Source organism: Prionailurus viverrinus, chromosome E1 (assembly GCF_022837055.1).
Source record: "Prionailurus viverrinus isolate Anna chromosome E1, UM_Priviv_1.0, whole genome shotgun sequence".
NCBI classification, from domain to species: domain Eukaryota; kingdom Metazoa; phylum Chordata; class Mammalia; order Carnivora; family Felidae; genus Prionailurus; species Prionailurus viverrinus.
In genome coordinates, this window is record NC_062574.1 from 16002913 (window position 1) to 16017345 (window position 14433).

Consider the following 14433-nt stretch of genomic DNA (forward strand, 5'->3'; position numbering starts at 1 on the left):
CTCTCTCTCTCTCTCAAAAATGAATGAACATTAAAAAGTTAGTTTAAGAAGGAAATTCTGACACATGCTACCACATGGATAAACCTCAAAGACATTATGATTCCACTTCCAGGAGGTCCCTGGAATGGTCAAAATCACAGACAAAAAAAAGTAGAATGTGGTGGTTGCCAGAGGGGTTACCTTTTTTGTTTTGTTTTGTTTCTTAAAGTAAGTTCCATGCTCAACATGGAGTTTGAACTCATGACCCCAAAATCAAGAGTTGCATGCTCTACCAACTGAGCCAGCCGGGCATCCCCTGGAAAGTTACTGTTTAATGGGTATGGTAAGTTGGGATGATGAGAAAGTTCTGGAAAAAAAAAAAAGTTCTGGAGATGGCTGGTGGCGATGGTTGCACAACAATGTGAACGTATCTAATGCCTCTGGGTGACACTAAAAATTATTAAAATGATAAATTTGGGGCGCCTGGGTGGCTCAGTCGGTTAAGCGGCCGACTTCGGCTCAGGTCACGATCTCACGGTCCGTGGGTTCGAGCCCCGCGTCGGGCTCTGTGCTGACTGCTCAGAGCCTGGAGCCTGTTTCGGATTCTGTGTCTCCCTCTCTCTCTGCCCCTCCCCCATTCATGCTCTGTCTCTCTCTGTCTCAAAAATACATAAATGTTAAAAAAAAAAAATTAAAAAAAAATAAATAAAATGATAAATTTTATGGTATGTATATTTTACCACAGTTGAACAAAAAAGAGGGTCTAGATATTGTCAGATGTGCCCATCAGGACTTTGTGTCCCAGTACTGAAGGCAGGGGACTGGCCTTTGTGACCTCCTCCTGAGTGTCATTTATAATAGCTCTGAACCCTCACAAGCTTCCAAGAGGCCAGGTCAAGAATGTTATAGAAACTATCCCTTTTCCCCTTCTGACATGGGCTCTGCACTTTGGAAGGGGAAGAGGACAGAAGCAAGGCATCCCATCAGGCCTGAACTCTGCAACTGGGGGTGAAGGGCACCAGGATAGCTGGAGCCTCCTTCCTGGCCTGGGACCCTGCCCCTTCCCACCCCAGGGTCTTCAGTACTCCCAGGTGAAGCCGCCTCCTACCCTGGGGTGTGTGTGTGTGGGGGGGGGGCAGAGCCAAGGGTGGGGGCTGTCGCCACCACGTCTGGCTGAGCTGAGGAATGGGGGTGGAGCAGGGGCATGGAGGGGCTCCTCTGGCTTAGGTAGCTTCTAGGTCTCAGACTCCTCTTTAGTCTGGAGTCAGTGGCAGGAACCCAGCTATGGGGTCCTCAGGGTCAGCTCTCCCCTCAGGCCATGCCAGTCAACAAGGGCTGGGCCCTGGGAATATGCTAATCAGCCAGCGGGTAGGTCCCAGTTGGGGACAGCACATCTGGAGCCTGGAGTAGCATAGTTGGAAATAGACTGAGATAAACATATGGGAGTCCCCTGGGGCCAGGGAGCCAAGGCAGACAAAGGGGGGCCTCCTGGCTGAGAGGTTCCTCGGTCAGGTGGGGGTGGGTCCGCAAGGAGGAGGCAGGCAGTGGGGGTGGCCTGGACAGAGAATCTGGACATACTGGCCTCTTGGGTCTGGGGAACAAAGGGAGGGCTCCTGACCGTGGAAGAGGAGAAATGCACTAAGCTGGGGGTGGGGGAGGCTCCAGGAAATTTGTAGTGACAAAGGGCAGATCCCTGAGGGTCACAGACTGACACCCGCCCCATCTAAGAGCATTTTCTTTCATTCATTTGCCCAGCAGCTGACCAAGCATGACCAACCTGGGACTGGGTCCCTGAATTTGGAGCCCCTGCTCAACCACTGTGGCTCTGTCACTCACCCTTTCTGGTCTCAGTTTCCTTCTCGGCCCAAAACAGGATTGGATTAAATGCCCCCTAGGAGTCCTCTGGCCTAAAACCCTTCTGATCTCTTTCATTCATTCCTTCAGTCTCCCTCTGACTTGTGTTACTCACAATCCCTCCTGCTCGGGGCAGGCGGGTTCTTTAATTTCCTGGGACACTCCCTGCACATCCCTGCCTCCCAGCATGGCCACAAAGGCCCTTTCCCCGGAATGCCCACCCTGCTCCTTTCTGCTGATCCAGAGCCTGCCCACCTTGCTAGAATAACACAGAACCTTAAAATGGCAATTCATGTGCTGGCCATTATGTAAAATGATTTTTATGAAGTATAAGATCTACTTTGGGTACTGTAACAAAAAGGTAATTATAAAGACTACATACAGCCCCAGAAAAAAGGGAGGTAATGATATTACATGAAAATAGAAAAAAATACAAAATACACACTGTGATTAAAGCTATATAAAAATTTCTATGCCTGCAGAAGGGAAAAGGCACAAAGTCGAATGGCTGTTTCAGAGGAGTGGGAGGAGGGATGGCTCGTGATTCTGTTTCAAGTCCCTTTACTATTACTGCAATTTTCCTTCTAATATAAACACTGCATTTGGAATTTTAAAAAATCCAGGGCTCTCAAATCCCCCTCACTCCACCTCCTCCTGGGAGCCTCCCCGATTCCGGCCCACGGTGGTCTTTCCTTCTTTGAATTCCTGCTGCACGCTTTTCCATCTTATTCCACAGGGAACAGCGGCAGGCAGGAGAACGTCTGCAGAGGACAGGGCTCCAGCCTGCCTCCAGTTCTGGTTCTGGTCCTGTCTCCCTCCCCACGGGCAGCCTGGCGTTGGACAGGTCACCTACCCCTTTGGTGCCTCAGTCTTCTCATCTTTCCAACTGCGATCGCTTTCCTCTCCCACAGGGTACGTGAAGACCCCTGAGAAAACAGCTTCAAGTGCTGGGTGCTAGCTCTGGGGTGCTATCACCATCATTACTGGCATCTTGTTGTGCTCTCTTGTGGCTTGGCTCTCCGATCTTGAGGCCAGGCCCCTATGGATCTTGGAGCAGCCAGCCCATGGTGGGTACACTGCAGAAGAATGGTAAGTCCCCCACCCCTGGCTCTTTTCTCTGCAGGCATGCTCATTCTGCTTCTTGCCAGGTGCACCAGGCGGTAAGCATCCCCTGCCAATGTAAAAGGACTCCAGACTAAAGAAGGACTAGGCTCACTTTATACCATAAAGTGGGGTGCTGGGGCAGAATATCACCCTGGCTCCTTCTCTGGGCCACTAGCCATGCCAGTGCCCTGGACCCAGCCTGGGAGATTCCTTGATGGAGGCCTGGGGGATAAGGACACGGCACAGAGGGGGCATGGTTGCCCTGCACACGGTCAGCAGAGGCGACGGGCCTCAGTGTCCTCACGGGGAGGATATAATTGTCATTTTCCTCGCAGAGCTGTTGCGAGGATCAGAGGAGATCATGTTTGGGAATGTGCCTCCAAGAGCCCAAGGGCTGGACACACATGTTGCTGATCAGTGCTGCCATTTGTCTGCCACTAAATGCTGTCCCACACCCCCAGCCTGCTGCTCCAGGTTCCCTGCCCCCACTGCCACAGCAGGCAAACTCAGAGAGAGACTCGTTTCTGAGCAAACACCTGGAGCTCAGGAAATGGAATCCCTCGCTGTTCTTTGGATGGGCTGAGTAGGAAGGGGCTTAGAAAGAAGGTGGCAGACAGGCATGGGCCTTCTTTCCCCTGCCCCTCCTTCAGGTCACCCAAACATTACCAAAGATGGCCCCTATGGCAAGGCCACCTTTAGCTCCATCCTCAGTGCCCGCCAAAGGGGAGCAGAGCCATGTGCCAGAGGCTGGTGCCAATTCCTTTCCTTGGACACGTGGCATAAAGGGAGGTGGGAGCAAGATGTGGGAACAGGCTGTTCTGTGGCTCCGTGGGGCCTGGCCACATGGGACTGGCTCAGCGCAGGCTTTCCACCCAGCCTGGTGATCCACAGGGGCTCCGTGGGGCATCACGGGGGAGCAGGCTTTATGAGGCATGGCGCACACTGGACAGGACACCCCCACCCCTCCCTGACCCACGGGCAGGAGGGCAAGGCAGCTCCATAGCTGAGGGCCAAGGGCTGCGCCCTGGGGAGGAGAGGGCTGGGAGACTCCGAAGTCCTCCAGAGAATGCTGGCTCTCAGCTGGCCGCTCACAGGCCCAGGTCAGCTGGCAGCAGGAAGGTTTGTATTTCTTTTAATATCAACTCCCAGGCATTTAACATTCCTCAAAGCTTAAACACAGAAACATTTTCCTTACCAGACTGTGCTTTCTTCTCTGCCAAACATAACCTGGCTTCCTCCCCTTCCCCCAAAGCCTCCATCTGCTCCTGTCTCCAAGATGTAATGATTTATGGTGTGTTTCCCCTGGGGCTTGTGAGGCTGACAGAAACGAGGAGGAGGAGGGAAGCAATGGAGCTGGAAGTCCAGGTGGGGATGGTGCCATGGGGCCCTGGAATCTGGATTCTGGGGAGGGGGGGTCAGTTGAGGGGGCTGCCCTGGACACCCTTTTTAACTTTCCCATGCCACGGCCACCAATGGCCCAGGAAGCGTGGCAGTCACTTTCTTGGCTGGGTATCTCCTGGGGCTGAGCGGGCCAGCCCCAAACCCCTTCCCTGCCTGTCCCTCCAGCCAGCCCAGGGATATGGAGACGGGGCCCCCACCCCTTATGCCTGCAGGAAGTAGGTTCTGAATTTACAGCCCTCTCTCTCATCTAAATTAATGAAGGACTGGCTTGTGGTTGCCTGGCAGCCCGGTTTCCCTGGTGACAGTGCTGAAGAGCGGGTCCCACAGCATCAGGAACGGACACGCACAGGAACACGGGGCGACAGGAGGCGGATGGCCGGGCCCCCACCGAATAATGCCATTCCCCTGTTCTAACACTGAGGTGAAATAGGTGGGAGAAGGAAGAGGCCCATATCGGTCCCCAAAGGGCACTACCACCAAGAACTTTACCCAGCCAAAGCCAGATACCAATCTCTGCAGCCTCAACAGGGCAGCAGAGAACAAACACTTCCTTTGAAAAAGCATCATTCAGCCCCCCCTCCCCCATCACACCTGGGGCAATTAAGCTCAGAGCACCTAATGCCCAAGGGCTCTGTCCCAGTGCTAGTTACTGCTTCCCTTGATTTCGTGGTCACAGAATCCACCCCCAACAAGGCCACTTGTGTCCTAAACAGAAGGTGCCAGATGGAGTGTGGATGGCTCCATGCTGAATGTCATCCCTCCAAACCTGCATCCTCTTAATAGGTGAATGAATAGCAGCCATCTTCAAAACTGGCAGAATGTTCCAGAGACACAGGCTGCAAATAAACAAGGCTTTCAAGAAACACAGCTGAGGCACATATACTCTTACCCTGACTCAGGACCTGACTCTACCAATACCCACAGAACCTACCCGAAGCCAATGAACTCCTGACATGAGTAAGGCCCAGCAGCCCTAGCAACAAGTCAGAGACCAGCCCCCAGCAAGCCAGCTGGGTCCTAAGCCCTTCCAGCTTAGTGGCAAATGCTCAGGGTCTCACGCCTCCTATGCCAGACATTGCTAATCAAACACAGCATTCATGGATGCAATATAGCCTCAGAATCCTTCTCAGCACAATGTTCCTGGGAAAAGCCGCCAGCAGATCAGAGTGGAGATGTGACAACCAAGGTAGGAGTCATCTCTCCAGCCCACCATGCAGGAGTGTGTGTGATGTACCTGAGCCAGCCGTGAAGCCCGAGGAAGCAGGCACACGTGGGCTTCTGGAGCTAGAACAAGATGCCATCTCCAGCAGGGGAGAACAACCACCTTGGGGAACTTTTCTCAAACCAGCTTTAGACCCAAGTCACAAAGGGCCAAGCACCTTAGCCAAGAGGGCAGGTAGGAAGGACTCCTTCCCAGTGGCACTGCCTCTTGGCAGTTTCCAGAGCCCTGCCTCGGTGCCCTGGCCGCGCCCGGACCCTCACCTGGATCTGTCCTTTGCCCATGATCTTGTCCACGATCTCGTTGTTGTCCTTGTTGACCTTGGTCTTGTCATAGCACTTTTCGTAGCACAGGATCCTCAGGGACTGGGAGCCCTCCAGCTCAATCTCAAACTCCTGGGGAAAGATGGCACCACGATCCTGAAACTCCAAAGCTGAGACACAAAGCTTCCTGGCAGGTGGGGGCCCCAAACTTGCAAGGTGAGAAAGGGGTGAGGGGGGCCCATGAGGAGCACATTGCAAGGCATGGAGGAACTTCCTCTCTTTCTGGAGCTCCAGAGGCCTCCAAATTCACTGATGAGGTGGAATTTGGGCCTGAGCTGAAAACCCCATGTCTAGACGTAAACACGGTATCAGACACCAAATGAGCAGGGAGTGGAGAGCAGAGGGGTTGGAGAGAGAGAATTCGCCAAACCAACAGGCTCGGCCACCCCCAGCCAACAGGAAGTGAGCACGGGGAGTGGGGTGGGCACAGCTGGTGATAAGCTCAGGGGTCCCTGTGGGGACACCAGCCCCCTCCACTCACCTCATCCCATTTGGGCTCTGTCGTGTCCCGGAACACCCTGGTTTTGGCTTTGCTGACAAAATAGCCAAAGGAATCCACCTCCAGGGTGCAGTACAGGTCTGCAGTGGGGATAGGCAGAGACACATCAAAGTGAGGTCTGAGACTCAGGACCTCGGGAGGGAAAGGGGGATAAATGCCTCTGTCCCTCCCAGCGTTCCTGCAGGGCAGCCCTCAGTGTTCCCCTTTCCACTTCTCTGCCCTCTTCTTAGCTGCCCTCTTCTCCCGCCTCATTCACCACCCTCCAGCTACACTGGCCCCCTCCCTCCAACGTGCCCAGCTGGCCTCACCTGAGGGCCCTTGCACTTGCAGTCCTTCCTCCCTGATCCTGGCTTGGCTGCCTCGTCCCCACGAAACCCGTGGCCGAGGTCTTCACTGACCACGAAAACTGAAGAAGCTCCCCTCTCCCCTCCCCGTCCCCGCTGATCCCACGTTCATCAACAGGGCATCTGGCATTGGAGGTGGGAGGCTCTGGAGGGCATTTGGCCCCTGGGCACTGTAAATCTGGAGCAACCCCCACTCACTGTGACAAACCCAAAACGCCCCCCCGCCTTCCAAAAGCTCGGTTTGTTTTCTTCATAGCACTCAACTTTAACTCAAGTTATCTTCCTGCCCGTCTGTCTCCCCTCACTACATCGACACCACACAGGCAGAAGCCCGGTCCTCCTAGCCACCAGTGTACCCTCGGCACCAAGGGCAGGGCCTGCACAGAATAGGCACATGGTGAGTATTTGCGGGATGAATGAATGAAGCAAGCTTTTACCACCACCCCAAGTGCTTCAGGTGACAAAGTGGTAGAGGGCTGGGGTGGGAGGAAGGGGAGCTTTCCCTAGTGTTTCCACCTTGAACTGTGGCCTTTAAGGCTGAAAATCTTCTCCCCTCCACTCCGGGATCCAGCTGATGTGGCCACAACACTGGGTAGCCACCCCAGGCACTCTGCAAATCCACAGACTCCCTCTGGGGCTCAGACCCTGGCACCCCTCCCCCTCCATGGGAACTGTCAAGGTTGTTTCCCAGGGTAAATGGTGCTTTGGAGGTGCTTTGGGGGTATTAGAGCCAATCCTCTGACTTGTGAATCAAGGGGCAGAGGTCAGAGGGTGGACATACATGCCCCTCCCAGGCTCCTGTTAAAGGGCTTTCCTCAGAAAGGAGAGAGGATGGGGCTGCCCCCGAGTTGTCTCTGGTTGGGTGTGATGCAGACCAGATATAGCTGGGTATCAGAGCACACTGGAATGTGGGCACGGATTAAAGCAGGAATCACGATGGTGTCTACATCCCAGGCCTGACAGGGCAGATGTAATGAACTTATTAGGACAAAGAGCCATGGTTGAAGATTCATGGGGCCTAACCCTGTGGACTTAGAGTGAACACGTGAGTGGCTCAGGAGGCCAGTAGAGGGAGGAGGTGGGGACACTCTGGAGGTCAGGAGAGGTTTTGTAGCAGCTCACCTCGTGTCTAACCGCCCTGACCCAGTTTGGGAGGCAGAACATCTATCTGCCCTTGGAGAGCGGGCCACTCTCCCCCAATGAGCTGGCTCCCGGGGGCCCACGCTAGCAAACAGGGAGCAGAGAGACAGGGTGAGGCACCTGGGCAGTGTGGGTCACAGACTCAGGTGTATGTAACAGTCCTAAGGAGTTTACTCACCGGGAATATTCCCGGGCAACTTCCCGGACCCTCCCCAGAACCCTGGGGAGTCTGTGTGTCTGGGGAGGGTCCAGGAAGCTGCCATGTGTACAAGCACAGCTTGAGTGATAAGTGACGTGGTCCTGGCCATACTGAGAGAAACCCTTCTCTAAAGCAAAAAGTAGGCGTGTTGCTAAATGGGAATGATATCAGTGACCTCCGAGGGACGTTGAGGATCACAGCAGAAAATCCACTTGAAAGGGCTCTGAACATGCCAAAGCATGTCCACATGCTGGCCACATTGGAGTTTTCTCCAGCATCTAGCAAGGTGCCCAGGCGCGGTAGTAAGCTACCCCATGAACTTCACAGTAAATGTTTATCAAATGGCTGGCTGTGAGCCAATGCCACATTTTCTGTGTGATGTGCCACAGGGAGAGAGGCACAGGACAGACCTCCCCACTGCCACAGAGAAAGAGAAGCGGGGGGGTGGGGGGGGCGGGAAGGGGTGGGTGAAGAGGAGAGGAGTCAGGAGCCTTGGGGTTCTGACCCTCTGTGATGTTAAGTCCCTTTAATCTCTCTGTGACTCAGTTTTCTCGTCTGGCAAATGGGGAGAAACAATCAGGTGTCTAACTGGCTCACAAATTCCTACGGGGAAAAGTTAGATAAAAAAGTGTAATTGTATTTTGTCCAACACTAAGATCTGCACAGATTTAGTAGATGGTGATAAAGAAGGAAGAAAAGGGATGGGTGTGCCAGTGCATTCACTGTCATATTTAAGCCTGCTCTTAGGTCAGTATTAATGAGGATGTTTGCCTTTTATGGAGAAAGAAGTTGAGGCTCTGAGAGGTTAAAAGACTTGTCCAAGGTCACATAGCTTATAACTGGCAGAGATGGGGTTAGAGCCCAGGATTTCAGGCACCTAGGGGCTGGGGAGCGCTTAAGAAAGAGCAGATCTTGGAGACACAGGGCAGCCAAGAGGAGCTGGTTCCTGACCGTCAGGGGAATGAATGGCCACCCACCCACATGTCAAGGCAGCTGGCAGGCCCCCAGCGTGGGGCAGGCCAGAGCAGGGTAAGTGGGCAGCGGAAGGCCTCATGCAATGGGTCCACAGGGACTTCTCATGAATGGATGAGCAATGGCTCTCTGCTCTCCCTAGGGCTGGGGTTCAGGGGCACTTACTGGCTGACTGCTTAAACCCCTTGGCAGAGTGGACGATGACATGGAGGAAGCCATAGAGTCCTGGAGACTCATCGTCTGTAAGAGAGGAAAGCCCGCAGGGTAGGGGGTGGTGAGAGGCCTGCTTTAGCCCCTTCTCACCCCAGGCTGGCAGGAAGGCACAGAGGGTGGGAGACAGTTGAAGCCTTGGTCTTGCAGCACCACCTGGTGGCTGGATGAAGAAGTTTCCAGAGCCCACAGCTTCCTGGAATGTGAGCTGGTAGCGCTTCTCCCTCTACAGAGCCCGGAAGGCCAATCTGCATCTTCCCTACTGGGCCAGGGATTTCATACTATTCCCCAGGGGCACTTTTCCTCCGGCTCTGAATCCTGCCTATCCCATGGCTGTCCCCCACAGTGTCGCCTTTCCAAGTGAAAATTAACCACTATAAGTCAGCCTCCTCTTGAGACAGGGGGCAGACGACCCCCATATGGGGAGGACAGTCTGCCTTCAAAACCCCTTCCACAAGGTGTACCCCCTCCCAGCACCCACAAACAACCAGATACCACCCATTCTGGGCCAGCCCGGATCACAGCTCTCTCCTGCTCCAAAACCTCCTGCGGGCTCCACAGCTTGACCAAACGTCTTTAATTGGCATTCAAGGCCTTCCGAGATCTGGTCCCTGGAAGCTTCTGACATTATTTCTCATACACTAATCCATCTACGCTTTCCCCCTCCACTGCCATCACATCTCATGCTTCAGTCTTTTGCTTCCATTTTCTGACTACCTCATGAACATATTAACAACATGATTCCAGTATATGATGGTGCCAGATCCTTCTCTCAAGCCAGAGGGGGCCAGTGATGAATTGAGACCATCTGGGAACTCAGTAGAGAACAACCCCTATTCAAGCTCTCTGTGTACCTGGCAACTGAGTCGTTACAGCCACGTGTCTGGCTAGGTCCTTACGGAAGGTTCCAGCAATGCCCTGGGGGCTAGGACCTGCTGATAAGGCAGGAACCTTGGGTTCCAGATCTTACCGTCTTTATTGCTGGTGACAGGAATGTTGTGTACAGTCCTAAGTTTGAAACAGGATCCCGTGAGCACCTGGAGCTCCACTGAGCTCAGGACAAAGGCCTGGAGATCTGTAGGAGGAGCCAAGAGGAAAATGTCGTCACAGATCCACCAGGACCTGCTGCTCTTCTCTGGGGGCTACTGAAGGAAAAAAGCTTAGCTCTAGGGCAGAGCGGGTCATTGGAAGGGAGGGAAAGACTTGCAGACACTCACATGGGAACAGTCATAGGTGCTGTCAGCGGGTAGGGATGAGAGAGTCTAACTGAAAAAGCTCGAGAATGTGTGTATGAGATAGCAAGAGCAAGAGAAAGAGAGATAGACAAGCCTGGGCCCCGAGTCCAGTCCTGTTGCTAATTCACTGTGTGCCTTAAACAAACCACTTAAGTCCTTTGGGCCTCAAGTGGTCAGTAGCATCAATTAAGTGCCACCTGCTCTGGCACCTTGCAGAGTGACTGTGAGGGCCAAGGAGGAAACCCTGGACATAAAAGTGCATGGAAATGCAAAAGGCCACTGTTGCCATGGATACCATCAGAGCAGTGTAGAGTGGGGCGGGACTTTACCCTTCTTCTGTAGCTTCTGAATTGCTTCTCTCCACTCTGACCTCTCATAGTCCGAGGACAGTAGAAACAGGTAGCTCTGAAGAGAGGAGACGAGAAGTCAATGGGGTGACCATGTGGCCAAGCACATTCCTGGCTCCTTCTTACCCAGGCACCCCTAGGCTTGGAGAAGGTGGCAGCTGGGAGGAGAGTCTCCTTTCCTGGAAGCCCAGTGACAGGAGTGGCAGTGCCAGTGATGGCCAGCAGGGGGCACTGGCTCCATACCAGCTAGGAGTTGTTGCACCTTCCTTGGGAATCCCGCCTAAGTGCCTGACTCCCACCACAGGTCATGTACAGGAGCCCTAGAGAATGGCAGCCCTGGACCAAGGAAGGGGGTTGCTTCTGTCCCATCCCCACCCCTCCCTGACCTTTCCATTCCGATTGTGGATCCGAAATGGGATCGTGGGGGAGTTGAGCAGCAGCAAGAACTCGTTCTCAAACATCTTCTTTTTCAGGCGCTCGATGGCCCGGCTCTGTCCTTTGTTGGCTTTCTGTGGGGGGATGGAGGGCACAGATGGTTTCCCTCACACACTCCACTCTGCACTCAGCATCTCTAAGCACAACACTCCCTTGTGCATTAGTTGTGTCTTTTTCTTTTTTATATTTTATGACACTTTGACATCTTGGGGGGCCTAGCTGGCCAGGAAGAAAACTACCCCTCCCTTAGAAATCAGGCAAGCTGATCCCTAAGATAGTAAATGACTCCTCTGTGTGCAGACCTTCCATATACAAACCAACCAGCCCTGAGTTCATACCCCCAACACCTCCTTTACCTAACTCTCACTCACCATGCCAATATTCCTCTGCCTTAAATAACCCAGGGCCAGATAGCACACAACTAGAGACCACCCTATAGCCCAGATCCTGCTGACGTTTTTCCAACTCTCAGTCCTAAGGAGTTGCCCCTGCCTTGCTTTCTTTCCCTGTGGGAAACACGATACAGGCCCTGAGCCATGCTCTCCCCAGAGGTCTTCAGCATCCTGACCAAACCTGGTGCTTCCCCTGTGGCCTGTGTGGTATGACATGCCCCCTCCTCTTGGAAGCTCTAGGTCTTAAGAATCTTCTTTTAGTGCCATTAGCCCATCCATGTCATCACTCAGTCATCTCTAGAGATCAGTCCTGGGCACCATCAAGATACTCTGCTTAAGGGGCATCTGGATGGCTCAGTCGGTTGGGCGTCCAACTTCGGCTCAGGTCGTGATCTCATGGCTCGTGGGTTCAAGCCCTGCTTTGGGCTTTGTGCTGACAGCTCAGAGCCTGGAGCCTGCTTCGCATTCTGTGTCTCCCTCTCTCTCTGCCCCTCCCCTGCTCATGCTCTGTCTCTCAAAAATAAACCTTAAAAAAAAAAGATACCCTGCTTAAAAACTTCAGACACCTTTCAGCAAAAAGCCCCAACTGCTGGACTGGCACTCGGGGCCTCCCGGGGCTGGGCTCTGGCCTCCATGCGCAGCTGAATATCCCACCACACCCCACCCTGCACCCCCCACCTCAGCTGCACGGTATTATTATTGCCTATTCTTTAACAAGCCACTATGTCTCAGCCCATGCTCTCTCCTCCAGCTTTTCAAGTTTGTATTTCATGAAGGATCCCTTCCGTCTTATTAACTGTGGTTATGCTCCACGTTTCCGTTCTGGCACTGCCCTCAAGCTCCTCAGTTAGAATTCATCTCTATGGCATTTTCTTACCCACTAGACTAGCAAAAAATGGCAACAACTGCTCATAGCCAGTGTTGTGACAGTGTGGGGAGACAGTGACTCTCACACACTGCAGGGAAGGGGGGGGGGGGGTTGGTACATAATCAGATGCAACCTTTTCAGAGGTAAATGTGGCAATTAGTGCAAGCCCTCTGTCCCAGCCATCCCACTTGTAAGGAATCTACCAGAGAGAAATAGGAGTGCAGTCAGGTCTACTGCAGTCTTGCCGGTTGAGAGTAAAATATCACATGCATCCTCGTGCAGTCAAGCAACAGAATACAATAGGATTGAAGCTGGGGCACCTGGGTCACTCAATGGGTTAAGCGTCCAACTCTTGATTTCTGCTCACATCATGATCTCACGGTTCATGAGTTCGAGCCCCGAGTCGGGCCCTGTGCTGACGGCTGACAGTATGAAGCCTGTTTAGGATTCTCTCTGCCCCTCCCCTGCACTCTTGCTCTCTCTCAAAAATAAACAAACATTAAAAGAATAGGATACAGCTGTTAAGAAGAATCTGCTAGGTCCAAAAAGCTCTAAGATACACCATTAAGTCAAAAGCTTAAGTTGCAAAATGGCACATTGTAGTCTGGTCTCATTACAAAAAACATACTACACACCCGTAAAAGCAGAGAAGAGTCTAGAAGAACACACCTTAAACTGCTGACAATGGGGGGTGGGTGCTAATCTGTTACACTTTGTACACTTCAGTATTGTATTTCTTGTTACAATAAGCCAGTGTTACATTGGTGATTAGAACAAAAACAAGTTTTTAAAAAAGTATTATTAAAAGAATAAATCACTGCTCCTGTGACTCAGAGAACAACAACGTGCTTCCCCAGGGACTCTCCTCATATCGTGTCACATGCTGACGTCAGTAACGGGTAAGACAAGGAACTCCGTGAGAGGTATCTGGCACACCCCTGCAGCCAGCGGCCAGTGGAGCTCAGCAAGTGTACCTTCAACTGAGCAGAAGGCCACATCTGTGCACCTGGTGCAGGAGAGAGGGGACAAAGTCCACCATCAACCAGGACCAGGATGCCTCGGGGTGGGGCTTGGCCATTCAGGAGGAGGACACCTGTGCCCTTCTGAGGAGATGTGCCTGCATCACACCCCCCAGTCCTAGGTCATCTCTCTGACCCAGACACCCCTGGGGTCATTACTGTGGTCTTCCTCTCTTTCAAAGAGGGATGTCTAAGCTGAAAGTATTCTTAGAAGCCATCTGGTCATGGATTCCTCAATAACTGTTTATGAAGCATCTATTATGTGCTAAGTCCTAGGGACATAGAACTGAAGAAAACAGTGCCCTGGCAAGAGTTCAAATTCAAGTGGGGAAAAGAGAAAGCAGCCAGTGAAATTATGATTCAGGACCAATAAAGCAAAACAAAGGGGCAAACACCAGAAGCTGGAAAGCAAGGCACCCAACCCAGACTGCAATGGGTACATATCAGGGAAGACTCTTCGGGAGGTGAGGCCTAAGCCAAGTCACTGGGCGAGGAGAGGAAACCAGGCCAACCAACCAAGCCTCTCCATGCCTTTCGTGACATTCACCGGGAAGGCTCCTTCTAGGGGGGCTTTCCTCCAGCCATTGTTTTCAAATATATGAATTGAAGGCTATACATTTTCCTCTAAAGAGTGCTTTGGCCACATCCATGGGGTTTTGATATGAGTGCTTTCATTTTCATGCAGTTCTAAACATTTTGTAGTGTCGATTTGACTTCCTTTTCACCTTGAAAGTTTTAATTTTCCAGGCATTTACTTAACTGTATTCTACTTGTTGATTTCTAATTTTGCTTCACTGTGGTCTGTGAACATGACCAGTAGGCCATCAATTTTTTTAGGGATACCTGGCTGGCTCAGTTGGTGGAGCATGTGACTCTTGATCTTGGGATTGGGA

At 52.5% G+C, this 14433-nt stretch overlaps 1 protein-coding gene across 4 annotated transcripts in view; it reads right to left on the reverse strand.

The window, feature by feature from the left end:
• ABR (ABR activator of RhoGEF and GTPase) overlaps nt 1-14433 on the reverse strand; it is a 183613-nt gene that overhangs the window by 32475 nt on the left and 136705 nt on the right. For 3 of the 4 annotated variants that reach the window (XM_047833044.1, XM_047833046.1, XM_047833047.1), the window contains 6 exons: nt 11213-11335; nt 10809-10884; nt 10215-10319; nt 9200-9274; nt 6362-6459; nt 5821-5952 (listed from right to left, as the gene is read on the reverse strand). In XM_047833044.1, the coding sequence (XP_047689000.1) occupies nt 5821-5952; nt 6362-6459; nt 9200-9274; nt 10215-10319; nt 10809-10884; nt 11213-11335 (609 nt within the window). The remainder of the gene's footprint in view (nt 1-5820; nt 5953-6361; nt 6460-9199; nt 9275-10214; nt 10320-10808; nt 10885-11212; nt 11336-14433) is intronic. The other variant, XM_047833045.1, reaches the window with a different exon arrangement.